The sequence below is a fragment of the Triticum aestivum genome, chromosome 5B, assembly GCF_018294505.1.
Source record: "Triticum aestivum cultivar Chinese Spring chromosome 5B, IWGSC CS RefSeq v2.1, whole genome shotgun sequence".
NCBI lineage: Eukaryota > Viridiplantae > Streptophyta > Magnoliopsida > Poales > Poaceae > Triticum > Triticum aestivum.
In genome coordinates, this window is record NC_057807.1 from 13,469,969 (window position 1) to 13,486,624 (window position 16,656).

Here is a 16,656-nt window from a genome sequence, read left to right on the forward strand (position 1 = left end):
TTAGCTAAGCATGCAATAAGTGATGATCAAGTCGTTCATAAACTATTTTAACATATCTCTTATCATGCGAGTACGCACTAAAAATCTTGTGATCATCCTAATGTCCACGTTCTGTTTCACAGTAACAAGCTCATGTGTGTCCATTGTATAAAATAGTTACTACTCCGAGTTTTGGGCCTTAATTATTCCAGACTTGTGATTGAGAAATGTAAAACCATTCTACCGACCATCATATGTAAATGTATGTCTTCAGTCATACACCTAGTAGACCACCAAGAAGCAACAGAAATCAACTTTATCTAGAAGATCGTTACAGCCAGCAGATGCACCATATGTACAGAACATTTCTCTTGCGACCTCACAAGCCAGACGGCGACCGATGCCTAAGGTACATTGGTTCCCAGAAGAAATAAACATGTATTCATGCCCTTAAACATGGAAAAAGAAGAGCTAGCTGTATGACCGAGCGACTGATTGCATTTGCACAAGCGCACAAAAAAGGTCGGCTTGGCGACAAATCATTCATTCATAGATATCCGACGACATGGACCCATCACCTGTCTAGTCCGCCTTGTCTTGGCCTGAAAGTGAGTAGCTTTGACCCTTCTTCTTAGGCGACGAACCAGTGTCCTGCTCAGGTTCCGATAGCGATAGATGAGGGTTCATCCCTTCGTCGATCGGGAGTGTCCGCTTCGAGCCCTCGAGAGCTACACCAAGGACAATGTTGTCTTCAAAGGCAGGTCTACTAGATTCCTTCTTTGGCGTAGCAACTGAAGCACCATCTCCTTGTCCTTCGGATCCTTGAGCCTTCCCTTCATCGGCCTTGGAAGTAGTAGACGCAACAGGATCTGCCCACGGAGTTGTGGGAGATGGTATTGGTGTTTTCACATGATCCTTCTTCAACCCAGCATCGTCTGGAACCAATTTTTTCTCCTCCTGCTTCTCCGAGTTGTTTAAACTAGAACCATCAGGTGCGTCTGACTTCGTCTCTACCGCTGATACACTTGCCACCTTTGCTTTCTGATCTTCACGTGCTACCGCTGGTCGAGGAGGTTTCTTGTCGTCACTGATCCTTGCAGAAGTATCGATCAGGAGGGGACGGCCACGTACACGGGGACTATATGTATCCTCTCCAAAAGGAATGTTGTCAATGTCTGCGTTGCCATATGATTTCTGAACTGTTCGGATCTGTGTAGCAAGCCTTGCCCTGTGGTGCCCAACTATCGTAAGAAGATCCAACATAACAGCTTCCTGTTGCAATAAGGAACATCAAAACAATTGGTACAACTGGTCCTACCTAAACTGAGCAGCAATTTTATTACAAACAATACAAGCCATCTTGACAAAAATTATGTATTTCTGCACACCAAACCATGTATATGCTATATACACATTAATATGCCCCCACATATGTTGCAAGGAGAATATGTAGCATCAGATACAGAATAAATTACCTGGACATTTAGATACTCTTCAAAATGCGATGTCTTCACAAAGCAGGATATGTATATCTGCAGGACAGCACGATACAAGCTAAGATATTTAAGGATGCAAAATTTGGCACAATGTAAAACTGAAGACAGTGCTCTGATATTTCAAGAATATAAAAATTATGCATGCAAAGAAGCTACAATCTTGATACCAGTTGAACAATAAGAAATAAAAGTAACTTATTATGAATTTTCAAAGGGTTTTCAAAAAATCCTAGCCAAGTCAATAACTGTTCTACCAAACAGTCCTTTAAAACGATCAGCTATGATTTGTATTTAAATGAAAAAAATGGAATTGCTTAACATAAGAAATTACCATAAGAGCTTGAGTTTTTGGATCAATTTTTTCAAAGAATACTCTCCTATGCAGCTTCTGTTGTTCTATATGATGATTCTTGGCCAACACTTTCCTCATGTCTGCAACAATTATCTACCAAAGAAAAACAGAAAAACATGGTTAAAATAGGTCTTAAGAGTTAATGCACCAATACACAGTTAAAGAGAAATATGTAATGTGCAGGATTTATTCAAAATTCTTACACCAATTTTTCCAGCGTCCATGTGGCTTATAGCAAGATATGTCTTAATACGCCAATGGTTTCTCCGAGTGTTATTCCTCAATATAGACATTGTGAATTTATGATTAGGGATGTATATAGCTTCCCTGTCATCGCCTCTAATGACTGTTGGTGACCACAGGCCGACATGCTGAAAAGCAAATTACTTGGTGTCATGACAAAATGAAACATCAATAATATCATGTATAAGGGTAGTGACTAATATCAGTGGATATAAATAAAGGTCTGGTTATGGAAAAAATGCTAAAAAACAAATTACGTGAAATTATAAAGATAGAATGAAGCATATAAATATCTTGTATGAGGTAGGTTCATGAAATTCTGAATTGTGGGACGAATAACTTCTTAGCTAGATGGTTCCTGTTTTGGTCCACAAAATGGAACAAAGAAAACAGCAAATCCGCATCATATGCTAGATGGTTCAAGGACGTTCAAATAAAGCATACAAAATACTGACCTCAACAATACCAGATACCTCAACACCATCTATCTTTGCATTGATCCATTCACTCACTACAAATGGGCGGGTGGCATTGATCATAACACTTGAGAGGAAATTTGTAAAAATCTGCAATGAAAGACCATAGTTATCAGTACAGCACAAGCTATTTGGTCAAAAGAAAGTACAGCACAAGCTAACACTACCAATAACAAAGATGCAGTACCTCACGACCAGCAAGCGTAAGCAATACTGTCCCGAAACCTCCAGCAGTTATCCACTTCTGGGTATTGAAACCCAGCAACTCCATAAAGAGAGAAACAGCAGCAATCCAGATACCAGTGTAAACAGCTCTCATGGTAAAATCCAACCCCATCTGCCACAAACAGACTTGCATAAGTATGATTACAACAATGGAAAAAATCAAGGGACAACTTATATGCTATAAGTACAGCACAATATAAGTACTGGAAAAAATTGAGGGACAACTTATATGATACAAATATAAGTACAATGAAAAATAAGTACTCCAACTTAATAAGATCAAATAACAAATTTAGCATCAGTTTCACTGAGAGCACTAACATTGAGAAAGTTTAATCCAAGATATCAAGTAAATAATGGAGCATCAGACTTATATTCAATAATGTCTACCAATAAAAGAGTAAATAGAATTCAAATTACAATCTACACTTCAAAAACAAATAACTTCGTTCATTCTATCTTCATAAACTCTAACCTCCCAAACAGAATCGCTACAAAGAAAACCAGGAAAGACTTTCTTCAACAAATGCTATACAAGCTTCACCACCACCTCTCCCAATTCTCATAGGAAGTCAGTAAAAGTGCTGCAGAATACTGCAGAAAGAGAATCCCCTCACCAACGAACTCCCATCCTTATATATGCTTATCCCCACAAACCCTTAAACATGCATCATATCCATTAACTATTTCCTTCAGAAACGAATGCAACATAATGTAAACTGAAATCCAGCTGATAGAACCCTTTATCACTAAAACTGAAATCCAGCTGATAGAACTACAGTAGGTATTCTAACAACGTAATCACTGTGATATAAGGAAATAATTCTTACAGCTCGTGTATCACTGGGGCTTCGCATGTCCACTAGAAATTTCTGTACCTGCTGAATCAAGCTGAGAGAAGATAAATTATGTTAGAACTGGAAGCATGGATAAAAAACTAAGACATAAGTAACCCACCAGCCATACAAACAAGAGTAGATTTTCTACACAAAACATCTCAACACTTTTTGCATACACCTCTTTCTACAGCAGCAGAGCACTACAAGGAACTTTGTTGTCAAATATCTAGAGTAAAAAATATGGCTGTAGCTCTCTAAACTGGTCAGGAGCAGTCAAATAAATACCGGAAGGGGGGTGTCATCTTACAAGGAAGTCAACACATTCTCTTTCCTACTTATAAAGGTTGGAGTTGGTGGTGAGTTCACATATGTTACCAACAAATGAATAAACAAATGCATTTCTATCCACATGTGCACCAGCAACCTTTCGAAAGACTTTAATAAACAAATGTACCTTGACTCCCATGTCATACATAACACAAATAAACAAATATACTACTCCCTCTGGTTCAAATTAACTGACGCAGTATTAGTACATATTAGAGGGTGATTGTATAAAGGATGCGTCAATTAATTCGGATCGGAAGGAATTACTACTTTAATGTGAGAACAGCACTCTTGTAAAACAAAAACTTAGGTAACAAATGCGTAAATGCGACTCCACCATAAATCATGCTCATGGTTTTAGTTTCACTTCCTGACAAATCTTCTAATTCTATATGGAGTACAACATAAGCGAGTGAGCAAATTGCAAAAAAACGCGACGCTAGACTGTGTCATCCTAGCCAATCCATGATCCTGTGCAGTGAACTTATTCATGCCTATTCTCCTAAGTTTCAAAATTCTATCTCACTTTAAATATTGCGAAGGACCCTACTATGGCCACTTAAGACTCCAACTTCCGCAACATGATCTTTCCTTGTTTTTTTGCTCTCTTCTTAATCGTGAACTGTGCAACGGCTGCATAACACCAACGTATTTTGACGAGCTCCTAAGTTGGTAGTCCACCTCCTAGTCTTTTTAATACCTCCGTAGCGACACACGGGCAACGTGCTAGTTCAGGTACAATCATGAGTGCCTATTATTCTGATTATTTAGTGCTTTTGTTTGGGACTTATTAAGCTTGGGATCAAAACTGTGGGCACAAGTCAAGTTGGTTAATTACAGATGATTTATAATACTGGAAACCCCAACAAAAGCAGTCAAGTAATCAAAATAATTTTAACATTAGTGGAACATGGTAGTTTGAACTATAGGGGCCAAACTTGGATAAATATTGGCACTGTGTGGTTTGGGGGGATGGGATCTAAAGGCAGGTGACTTACTATAGCCCCGTTGTGCTACAAATCATAATAGCTCTCTGACTTGCCTTAAGTAAGTTAGAGAATCTCAGACGACATGACAGTGGGGAAAGACTACAGTAGGTAGATTGGAGAAGAGAGAAGATACGGAGGTGCTTTGGCAAGGGAGACACGGCGAGACATAAAGGTGATAGAATAGTTTGGTCTAATCTTTATTAGTTCATTCCAATTGGGTTGCTTCCTCTTTTGTACAGACAGGCCCCAAAAACATCAGCTTAAAGGAAGAATGGATTTTAGTATAATCTTACCTAACTAAATGCAACCAGATCTCAAATTATTGGATTAAAGCCCAAGCAAAGCAACTAATAGGTAAAAAGATGACTAATCATATCAGCTAATGGCCCACAGCTATGACACCTCAGCCTGACAAACCAGTTTAAGGTATCCACTTGCTACATAACAAAACTGATGTTGAGCTAGAATAAGAGATTGTCAGTCGCCTAATTCCAAGATCCGGTAAGTGCGTTTGCATCAAGAAACAGGAACGCTGCCATAAGCGTCTGCATGATTATATCATCAAAAATATAACTTGCGAACAATAATTGGGACTTTTAATTGAGAGCTTATCATTTGCACCTTGTCATAATATATGCAGTAGCCAGGACGGTCGATAAGGATCTCACAAAAGTCAAAAGGCGTGTTTTAACAGCTTGGCTTGCTGCTGAAGGCAACACGACTGGATCCAAACCCCTGTAGGATAATGTATGAGCAAAAGGGAAATTCAGCAACAGACCTAAACATTCTGAGGAAGCAGTTTCTATCAGATAGGTGCAAAAAATAATCATTACTCTCTGCTGTGCCTATACCTGCAGATAAGTGTTGCTCCTGTCCAAAGGAGTAAAGGTTGAAGGTAGGAACTAGAAATTAGGTATGTAGGGCTCTTTTTCCAGTTACCTCCATGCTGCAAGGGACATAAAGGAAGGCTCTGATTGTTTAGCTGCCAATAAATATAAGGTTAAAAAATCAGGTTGAACATAAAGGCACATACATCAAAACGGTTTCTGATGTCCTTCACTAGAGGCAAAAAGCCCCATAGAGCAAATACAATTATTCCAATTGCAGGTACCACGAGTGCAGTAGCTGGATTTGCAAGTAAAGTGTCGCATGACCTGTCAAAGGAACAAAAAGAACAAAAGAAGCAACTTTTAAAAAGTGGCAATTCAAGCATGAACTGACTGAAAACAATATAAATGATATAAATATGACTTCAAGAACGGAAAACAGGACAGCTAAGAGTCTACTGAATTATCTATGGGAGCGCACCAAACTATCTTGGCGAATATGTTGGTGCATTAACTAATATGTTCTAATTATTACCATTTTTTTGTTAAGAAAAAAACCACTATATAGATGCTACCGCATCTTCAGGCATCCAATCAGCACCCTAGATTTTTCATTATCTTAACTTCAACTGGACAAGATGTTGCCAGGTACCAACCATAATACAGTTGTTACATGTTCTGCTTTACAAAATATTTACTGTGAGATACATTTTATAGTCAACCAGAAATTGAATAATTCAGATTAGTGCCAACTGGCAAACCACTCAGTGTAATCATCCATGCAATCTAGAAATTTCAATAGTAAATTATGCCATGAGGGGAGCTACCTAGTCAATACTGATGACGCACTCTTGACCAAAGGAATTTCCTTCAAAGCAACTGGCAAGGCAAAAGATCTAACACGCAAGGCCCGATATCTACAAGGCACATAAAGCATGGGCATGTAGTTCCTCCCGGACGAGTTATGCACCAAAGAATCTTTCCCCTGCAAGGCAAACAAACCATATTTTTTTAGATAGACAATAGCAATGTTGGAGAAACTGAGAAAACCAGTGTGACATTGGGACTACAGCACCGACCCAACCTAAAATGCATAAATATATTATGATAGAGCAACAATGGTGCCCGACAACCCTCCAGATATTATGAATACAATTATCTTATAAAAAATTGTACCACTCAAATTTTAGTCGACGAAAGTGAAATACAGAAACCTAGTAGAACTAAACTGTTACCCAGCATAGACTGAAGTCATGGAATACATGTGTATTGGAGTACTTTATCAACTGAATAGCTCCTCTGTTCCTATCATGAGGCTTTGACTCAAGTCTCCAAGGTACAACATCTAAAACTGATTTGCTTTCAACAATAGTATAACAACCTATAAATAAATAAAAATATGGAAGATAGTCCGGTGCAGTCATGAGTCAGTTTCGTATACTCAAGCCAGTACTGGGATAGGTATTAGCAAACAGAAATGTTCTGTGTTCCAAAATACATGACTCTTGCACACAAAATATTCCTTAAATTGAAATGTATTCATGATGACAAGCATGTTTTATTGAAGAACACAATCGCCTAGTCAACTAACGCAATTGGTACCATCACAGGCAAATTCTTGCCAGCTGGTAGTCGTTCAACAGTTAGCTCTCATTTCTCAACCTATTGAGATGTAGTTAAACTTTAGTTTACAAAAGGATCTCTCCATCCAAATCAGCAGTACAACGGCCTCCATTTTACTCGAACTGTAGCTCACCTCAGGAGGTGTTAGTATGATGGCTTTCAACCTAAATGGTTCCGATTCAAAATATATGTCGATTGCAGGAATCAAGAGTGCATGTAATCCAACGTTTATACCCTCTACCCCTACTTTAATGCTTTTGAAAAGATGAAGTGGTTGTGCCATGTCACTGAATAGGGTATGTATGGTCATTTCTCGTTAACTATCTATCAGATTTAGTGTTTTCAGGCCAATGGAAGATGTAGTAATGTAGAGTAATTTTGTGAAACTAATGTACAGAAAGAAAGATCTACAATTTAAGAAACTTATGCATGATTTTGACAGCTCAAATGAGATAATAAATATACAACTGCAATGCATTACTCAGCATTTGCAGAAAAACTAAGGGCGGCTTTACATTCTTAGTCTAGTATCTTCTTAGATGAACACTGAAACATTAAAATATTTGAATGAATAGTGTGGCCAGCCTTGTCTGGTGCCCTGTGAAAGAGAACTGGATAGGGATAGCTCATTCTTTCTGACATACATTTTATACAGCCTCCTATTCTGGAAGACATGTTTTTTTTTTTGTTAAACTGACAGCTACTACCTTTACACTAGGCACAAATATGGAAGTATACTTCACACTTGTAAGGTAATAAAATATATATGTAAGAGAACATACTGGCAGTTTAATGACTGACTTGTAATATAAATATGATAAAAAGAATCACCTAAACCTCTTGTAACAAAAAGAATAAGAAGAATGTTTGAATGCTGTTAGCTTTGGAAAGGCTGAAAGAGAGCATACATAAGCAAGTGAAGGAAACGAAGTGGATGGGGGAGAACGTCGCATCTCCACACCAGCTATTCGTCGTACTCCACAGAAATTGTTGGTTTGGCCGAATCTGTTGGTAGCAGTGACTCCTTGGAACAGCTGGGATGTTAGTCCAACCGCCATCTTAAGCACGGAAGGAATGCAAAATGTTCACATCAAATGGTCGAGCTTCAATCAGCAGCTCCTCATCTGTTGGTTGTGCTAGTTTATGCCCCTGGAAATAAATAAATAAATAAAAGGAACATCATGAGCTTTCTTTTATAGGCTTGGCTATTTGGTAAAATTATGGGCTCACAATACACAAAGTTTTGTAGATTTTGAAGCTATAGCAGTTGTTCCAACAGTGAGAAAGAAACCCAATCAACAGAAAACTCATGGGTAATATGAACTAATAAAGTGGTTTGTTGTTAGAAAACAAATGTGGCACAAAACTGAATATCGACATTATTTCCGCCGCGTACGTAATTTATATACTCTCTTTTGCATCAGCACAGTGCAGTAAGGAAATTAGTAAGCGGACAAATCCGGTAAGACAAACGGGGTGAGGATTAACATGTGGACCACGTCAAGGAGAGTAAGTATGAGAGGAGTACAGGCGAGTTAGGGTTCGTCACCGGAGGAGGGGGAGGGGGGAGCCGAGGTCGGCGCAGATCTCCCCGGGCCGCTCCGGGGCAGTCCAGTGGCGCCGGCTGCGGCGGGGAGGGGGGTCCCTCGGGGGCGGCGGCGTGGTCCGGTGGGAGGCGCGGGGAGGCGTGCTCGGCGGATCGGGGGTCGGAGGGGGGTAGGTGGGGATTGGGGGGAGATGGGCAAGGCGATTACGGCCCTCCGCGCGCGCGGCGACAGAGGGGAGAGCGACGGGGAAGACGAAGGCCGCGCACGTGTAGCCTTATCGGCCTCGCGAGTCGCTGCTCTCTCTGCCTGCCTGCGTGATGGTGGTGGACTGGAGCGGGGTGGGTTGCGTGGATGAACAAGTTTCCTTTCTCCCACCTTTTCTTCCTTTTTTATACTAAAACAAAATAAGAAAAAAAGACAGTAGCTAGCTCTCCTATCTCAGAAAACAACGGTGCCACAACCGCGTAGGAATTCTGACGATTCTTCCAGAGTTCCACAACCTCCAGACAGTCTGTTTCGATGATCACCTCCTGAAAGCCTCTGAGCTTCGCAAAGCGCACGCCTTCCCGTACAGACATGGCTTCAGCTATGAGGGGGTCCGTGACACCCACAAGGGGTTTGCTCCATGCTCCCAAGAGGCGACCAGCTGATCGCGCCACCCCCCCCCCCTCCCTCCACCATTGCCGCCATCAAGATGAATTGCTGCGTCGGTGTTTATTTTGATGATCGTTCCATTAGGGGCCGCCACCCGTAACCTAGCAGGATTTTTAGGGCTTGCCGGGGTATATCCAAGATCGCGAGATCTTCTTTGATGCGTCACACAGAAGTAGACAGGTCGAGTTTCTCCTGATCATGTGTAAGGCGATTCCGAGAGTGCCAGATCGCCCACATCACTGTGACTATGATCGCTCGCTCCTTCTCTGAGAAAAGCTAGTCACATAAAATGTCACGAGACCAAGTGCTTGGGTGTAGCTTCGGTAGTGTGAAATCAAATAGCTGTTGAGCTTGCACCCAGAATTGCTTTGCATGCGAACAGTGTATGAGTGCGTGAGCCAAATCCTCATCCATAGCCATGCAGATTTTGCATCTTCCGAGCTCCTGAATATGGCGATGCTTCAAGGTACATTCCACCGGAATAATTCCTCTCAATACTCGCCAATAGAAGACTCGAACTTTAGGGATCACATTGAGTTTCCATAAGGCACGCCACAGCTCTGTGTTGTCAGTTGAAGATCCTATACCCGTCCCTTCTTCGAGAGCAGAACGCTCTTTTTTGTTCACTAGAGACCGGTACGCCGATTTGACTGTGTAGATGCCAGATTTTTCATGTGCCCATGCCATAAAATCATCACCGCCCCCTGACGCAAAGGTATATTCAGAATAGCTTGTGCATCGGGGCCGATAAACAGCTCATGTACTAACTCCGTCTTCCATGTCCAGTTGTCAGTATCGATCAGCTCACTAACCAACTCGACAGCTGTATTTTGAGGTCTCAACATGGGAGTCATAGATACTGTCGAAGGAATCCATCGGTCCTCCCATATGGATATGGTGGAACCGGTGCCCACGCGTTTGATGAGGCCAGCATCGAGCGCCTGTCGACCGGCAACGATGGCTCGCCAAGTAGCAGATGCGGCTTTGGGTACTGTGGCGAGCTAAAATTCACAGTCCGGGAAGTAGCGGCCCTTCAAGACTCGAGCACATAGAAAGTTGGGGTTAGTCATAAAGTGTCATCCATGCTTCCCCAAAAGAGCTAGGTTGAACAAGCGGAGATCACGAAAATCCATTCCACCTTTGCATTTCGGTGTAGCTAGTTTATCCCATGATATCCAATGCATAGAACGCCGATAAATGGAACTGCTCCAAAAGAACTTTGCCATACCTGATGTCAGATTCTTGCAGACTTTCTTGGACAGAAGAAAGCACGACATGCTAAAGGTAGGAATTGCTTGGATCACGGATTTTAGGAGCGCTTCTCTCGCAGCACAAGCTAGTAGTCGCTCTGACCATCCCTGCATGTTCGCGCGCGCCGGTTCAGCCATATAAAATGAAGGTGCCACTTGTGATCCTGCCTATTGCTGTAGGCAGGCCAAGATAGCGCTCGCCAAAAGCCTCAACAGGAACACCTAGCGAAATCTTAACTGCCTCACGAATCTGGTGTGGAGTATTGGGACTGAAAATTACTGAACTTTTTCCACGATTTACACTTTGTCCCGATGCCTCCCCATAGATGTGAAGAATGTCATTGAGTCTTGTAGCACTTTGACTGTCCGCTTTCATAAATATCAGGCAATCGTCAGCAAACAGTAAGTGATTAACCCATGGTGATCTGAAGCTCACACGGATGCCCCTGTCAATGTATCCACCATATGAGTTGAGCAATAAGGAGAGTCCTTCTGCACACAGAAGAAACAGAAACGGTGACGCAAGGCACCCCTGCCTCAGGCCCCTTGAAGGGGTGAAGTATGGTAGGAGTTCTCCATTGACTCGAACTGTGAAGCGCACCAAGGTAACGCACTTCATTATCAGTCGAACAAAAATGACGCTAAAGCCCAGTTTCAACAGATGGATTCCAGGTAATGCCATTCCACACGATCGTAGGCTTTCATCATGTCTAGTTTGACAGCGCACATGAAGTTCTTCCCCTTCTTCCTCCGCTTCATTGTATGAATGCTCTCATAAGCAACCAATATATTATCCGTTATCAGGCGTCCGGGGACGAAAGCGCTCTGTTCATCACTAATCAACTCATCCATCAGGCTCCGCAAACGGTTAGTAATAACCTTAGCTGCTATCTTGTAAAGCACGGGGCAAAGAGCGATGGGTCGATATTGAGAGATAGACTGGGGGTGCCGTACCTTAGGTATCAATGTGATCGAGGTATCATTTAGACCTGTTGGAAGATCTCCCCCATTAAGAAAACCGAGGATTGCTTGTGTTACATCATCGTGAAGCAAGTCCCAATGCCAGTGGAGCCAGTTGCGGCGGGGAGGGGGGTCCCTTGGGGGCGGCGGTGTGGTCCGGTGGGAGGCGTGGGGAGGCGTGCTCGGCGGATCGGGGGTCGGAGGGGGGTAGGTGGGGATTGGGGGGAGATGGCCAAGGCGATTACAGCCCTCCGCGCGCGCGGCAACAGAGGGGAGAGCGACGGGGAAGATGAAGGCTCTGCCACGCACGTGTAGCCTTATCGGCCTCGCGAGTCGCTGCTCTCTGTGCAAGAGGGACGGAGGGACGGACGGCGCTGGTGGTGGTGGACTGGAGCGGCGCGGAGGCGCGTGGGTTGCGTGGATGAAGAAGTTTCCTTTCTCCCTTTTCTTCCTTTTTTATATTAAAACAAATTAATTTTCATACTGTACAGAACCTTTGAAGGACTATATAGCAAAATAATAAATGCTACTTCCTCCGTTCCTAAACATAAAAAAAAAAGAAAAATTACAGATTTCAATACGGGCTACATACGAAACAAAATAAATGAATCTACACTACATGTGAATGATCCAACAAAATTGGCAATCAATGATCCAACCTGGAGCAACAAACTCCAATAAAATTGAAATCTCGAGCGAAGTGGCCCTAAAAACAACCTGCAAGAAATGAATATGTATTGTTCTGTTAAAAATCAAGTCGTTTTTGCAGTTCCAAACCGCCCATAATAAACCACATACTCCTACACAGATATGCCTCGCTGTTTTTTGCATCAATCCCACCTAGCCACGTCCCAAATATATAGTGTGCTAATGGAATTCAGAGGAGTTATATTAAAGACTATGTGGACCGACCTCCACAAAAATTTTGCCAAAGGGCAGTCGAGAAAGAGGTGTTTGATTGATTCACCACTATCACAAAAACTACATCTTTTAGATCCAGTCCAGTTGCGCTTCGCCAAATTGTCCTTAGTTAGGATGACCTATTTGTGGACAAACCACATAAACACTTTGATTTTTTTAAGGGCACTTTGACTTTCCAAACATGTTTCGAACTAGGGATAACGCTAGCGCTGATAATATCCAAATACATGGATTTAACCGAAAACTCCCCATTCTTAGCTAGTTTCCAGCTTAACTGATCGACTGTTGAGAAAGTTGGACATCCAGCAATCTTCTCACAATATGGAGCCAAGCTTCCCAACGGTTTCCCATTAGCGTCCTCCTGAATTGAATATCAAGAGGATTGGACTGTAGTATTGTTGTAACTTAAGCGTCTCTTCGCTGAACAATATTATAGAGAGAAGGATATTGGATTGCAAGGGGCGTCTCCCCTGGCCAGGTATCCTCCCAGAATCTTGTGAAATTTCCATTTCCAACTACGAATTTTGTCCTGTTAAAAAAGACTGATTTCACTCGCATCAGTCCCTTCCAAAAAGGAGAATCAGTCGGTCTTACTGTCACCTGGGAAAAGGTTTTGGACTGAAGGTACTTATTACGAAGAATCTGGGCCCATGTGGCATCCGTCACTACAGATAACTTATACAGCTACTTGCTGAGAATACATCTGTTCTTCACCTCTAACTTTTCAATGCCTAGACCCCCTTGGCCTTTTGGCCTAAAAATGATATCCCACTTAGCGAGTCTGTATTTTCTTTTTAATCCATTGCTCTGCCAGAAGAAGCACGATCGATAGAAACCTAGCCTTTTCCGTACTTCAACTGGTACTTCGAAAAAGGACAAGAGAAACATAGGCATACTTGTGAGAACCAAACTAATCAGAATCAATCGTCCTCCGTATGACATAAGCTTGCCCTTCCATCAGCTCAGTTTTTTTTCTGAATCGATCTTTAATGCTCTTCCACTCCTTGTTTGAAAGCTTGTGATGGTGGATTGGTATACCCAAATACGTGAAGGTAAAGACCCCAATTCGCACCCGAACAATTCCTTGTAAGCTTGTTGTTCTTCTTTAGCTCTTCCAAAGCAGAACAATTCACTTTTGTGGAAGTTTATCTTTAGCCCCGATAATTGTTTGAACAAGCACAAAACCAGCTTCATGTTTCTAGCTTTAGCCAAATCATGCTTCATAAAGATGATAGTATCATCAGCGTACTACAGGATAGACACTCCCTCGTCAACTAAATGCAGAACGAGGCCACCTACCTAACCATCATCCTTAGCCCTTCCTATTAGGATTGTCAACATGTCAACAACTATGTTGGACAGAATTGGCGACATCGGATCTCCTTGCCTCAGATCCTTGTGTGTCTGGAAATAATGACCTATGTCATCATTTACCCTGATTCCAACACTCACTTTTTGCATGAAAGCAACCTGGTCCCTCCAGGCCTGATCGAATCCTTTCATACGCAAAGCCTGCTGAAGAAATGGCCATTTTACCTTGTCGTACACTTTCTCAAAATCCACTTTGAAAACCACCCCATCTAGTTTTTTGTGTGGATTTCATGGAGCGTTTCATGCAGAACCACAACCCCTTCTAGGATGTTTTTGTCCGGCATGAAAGCAGTTTGAGACGGCTGCACCACAGAATGCGCAATCTGCGTAAGCCTATTAGTCCCAACTTTGGTGAAGATTTTAAAGCTAACATTAAGAAGACAGATCGGCTCAAATTGCTCAATCCTCACAACCTCTGTTTTCTTAGGAAGCAAAGTAATTGTACCGAAGTTCAAGTGAAATAGCTGTAATCGTCCCAAGAAAAGATCCTGGAGCATCGGGAGCAAGTCCCCCTTAATGATGTGCCAGCACTTTTTATAAAACTCCTCCGGAAAACCATATCCGGTCCTGGAGTTTATTATTTTTCATTAGGGAAATTGCTTCAAACACCTCTTTTTCCGAAAATGGGGCTGTCAAAATATCGTTCTCATCTGCTGCGAGCTGAGGAACATCCTGAACCCTCGACTCATCCAAGGATACAAAATTATCCTCGGGAGGCCCAAACAGCTGCTTATAGTAATTGGTAATTTATACCTTTAGGTTCTCCTGCCCTAAAATCTTCCCCTCATCTTGGTCAAGCTGAAAGATTCTCTTCTTTCGATGCTTGCCATTCGCAATCATGTGGAAGAATTGTGTGTTATCATCCCCTTGGACGATTTTGCGAACTTTAGCTCACAGTGCCACTTCAATTCCTCCTCACGAAGCAGTTCTTTCAGTCTTAATTCCGCCTCCACTTTAGTTTCTAGCTCTCTGGTATCTAAAATGGAGGACTCAACTTTTAAATCTAGGGATTGAATAGGTAGAAGGAGTCTTTCCTTCTCAGCCTTATATATCCCACTCCGATGTTTGACCCAACCCCGTAAGAACTGCCTCAAATGCCTAATCTTATTCTGCCATCTCTCAACATTCGTTCTCCCTCCTGAATCTTTAGCCCATTCTCTTGCTATTAGATCCAGGAACCCTTCTCTTTCAAACCACACTGATTCGAAAGAAAATGTACTCTTGTTCCGCACATGCGTTGCCTCTCCCGAGTCAACCAACAATGGGGTGTGATCGGAGATCGCACGAGAAAACGCATGGACCGTCACTAGGGGAAACTTCTGCTCCCATTCGACGCTCGCTAGGACCCGGTCCGCCTTCTCAAATGTCGGGATTGGTAATGTATTGGCCCATGTGAACTTTCTACCAGAAAGCTCAATCTCTCGAAGGTCTAAGCTTTCAATAATTACATTAAACATGAACGACCATCTACCGTCAAAGTTATCATTGTTTTTTTCCTTTTGTCTACGGATAATGTTAAAATCACCCCCAATCAAGATTGGGAGCTGCTCGTTACCGCAAATACGGACTAAATCCACCAAAAAATCTGGTTTGAGTTCAGGCTGCGCGGCACCATACACTGCCACCAAAGCCCAATTAAACCAATCGACCTTCGACCGTACCCGAAACTTAACCGCAAAGTCTCCCATTACAACATTCCGAACTTCCAACGAACCGCATTTAACCCCAAGTAAAATCTCACTGGATCTTCCTCTTGGAGGTAGGCAATGCCAATCGAAATCAACCCCTCCCAATAGAGTGCTAAGGAACTGGGGGGGGGGGTTGAAATTGTCCCTTTCAATTTCGGACAGAGCAATAAAATCCAATTTGTGTTCTATAAAAGCATCTGCTAGGAACCTTCTTTTAGCCAAGTCCTTAAGACCTCTACTATTTCAAAAAATTCCTTTCATATTTCATCATGAACTTTTTTAGTGGTTCGGATCCTAGCACTTCTACGCACGGCCGAAGCCGGATAAATCCTACGATTCCACTTGCGTTTAGGCATTATCACGTTCTACGATTCCACTCAGGTGTTGCCCATGCAATCATGGGAATTTGTATATCACATTCTATTGTCACACAATTGAAAGAGTAAGTTGTGGGGCCAAAGTGAGAACACCAATGTACCACATGTGTTAATTAAACGGGTGTGCATGTTCCAAGAGAAGACTACGACTGTGAGGTTTTTTAAACTATACACTCGAGTGCGAGAGCCGTTTTTTAGGGGTCTAAGTGTGAGATGTACGTCTTTTTTTACGGAGAATTTGAGGGCTTTATTCAACACAAAATGGGATGGGACAGTCAGCTAATAAGCCGCTGATCAGGAAGGAAGGTTCAGAGTCAAGCCAACTCTCGGCGATCATTAGCGAGCAAACACGCTTTGCACAAAGATGAGCTGAAAGATTGGCTGACCTATTGACATGTCGAATTACAAAGGAACAAACAGCTAAGGCAAGCTCTCTAATTTCTAGCCGAGTGTTCCAGAGGTACTTTTTTTTAAGGGGGTCTGAGTGCGAGAGGTATGTATGGACACTTCAC

General features: G+C 42.3%; 1 protein-coding gene across 2 annotated transcripts; it reads right to left on the reverse strand.

Annotated features, from left to right (window-relative positions):
• Positions 1–276: 276 nt before the first annotated feature.
• LOC123110128 (mechanosensitive ion channel protein 2, chloroplastic) lies at positions 277–9,161 on the reverse strand. 2 transcript variants are annotated; one of them, XM_044530577.1, is made up of 13 exons: positions 8,905–9,161; positions 8,285–8,525; positions 6,581–6,738; positions 5,960–6,080; positions 5,778–5,872; positions 5,548–5,661; positions 3,602–3,662; positions 2,734–2,883; positions 2,526–2,636; positions 2,031–2,198; positions 1,807–1,920; positions 1,455–1,511; positions 277–1,251 (listed from the first exon to the last, which is right to left on the reverse strand). In XM_044530577.1, exons 2-13 carry the CDS (start codon positions 8,432–8,434, stop codon positions 562–564), a joined length of 1,989 nt encoding a protein of 662 aa, XP_044386512.1. In that variant the 5' UTR covers positions 8,435–8,525; positions 8,905–9,161; the 3' UTR covers positions 277–561. The 2 variants fall into 2 exon arrangements, with proteins under 2 accessions (XP_044386512.1, XP_044386511.1); XM_044530576.1 differs by having other exon boundaries at positions 8,926–9,160.
• Positions 9,162–16,656: the final 7,495 nt, after the last annotated feature.

Bases quoted from the DNA above. Each gene is read 5' to 3' on its own strand.
- LOC123110128 (XM_044530577.1), bottom strand. From the start codon at position 8,434: ATGGCGGTTGGACTAACATCCCAGCTGTTCCAAGGAGTCACTGCTACC. The intron at 2,884-3,601 runs GTAAGAATTATT...TGTTTGTGGCAG, and splicing joins GCCCCAGTGATACACGAGCT to ATGGGGTTGGATTTTACCAT. The intron at 1,252-1,454 runs GTAATTTATTCT...TTATTGCAACAG, and splicing joins AAGAGTATCTAAATGTCCAG to GAAGCTGTTATGTTGGATCT.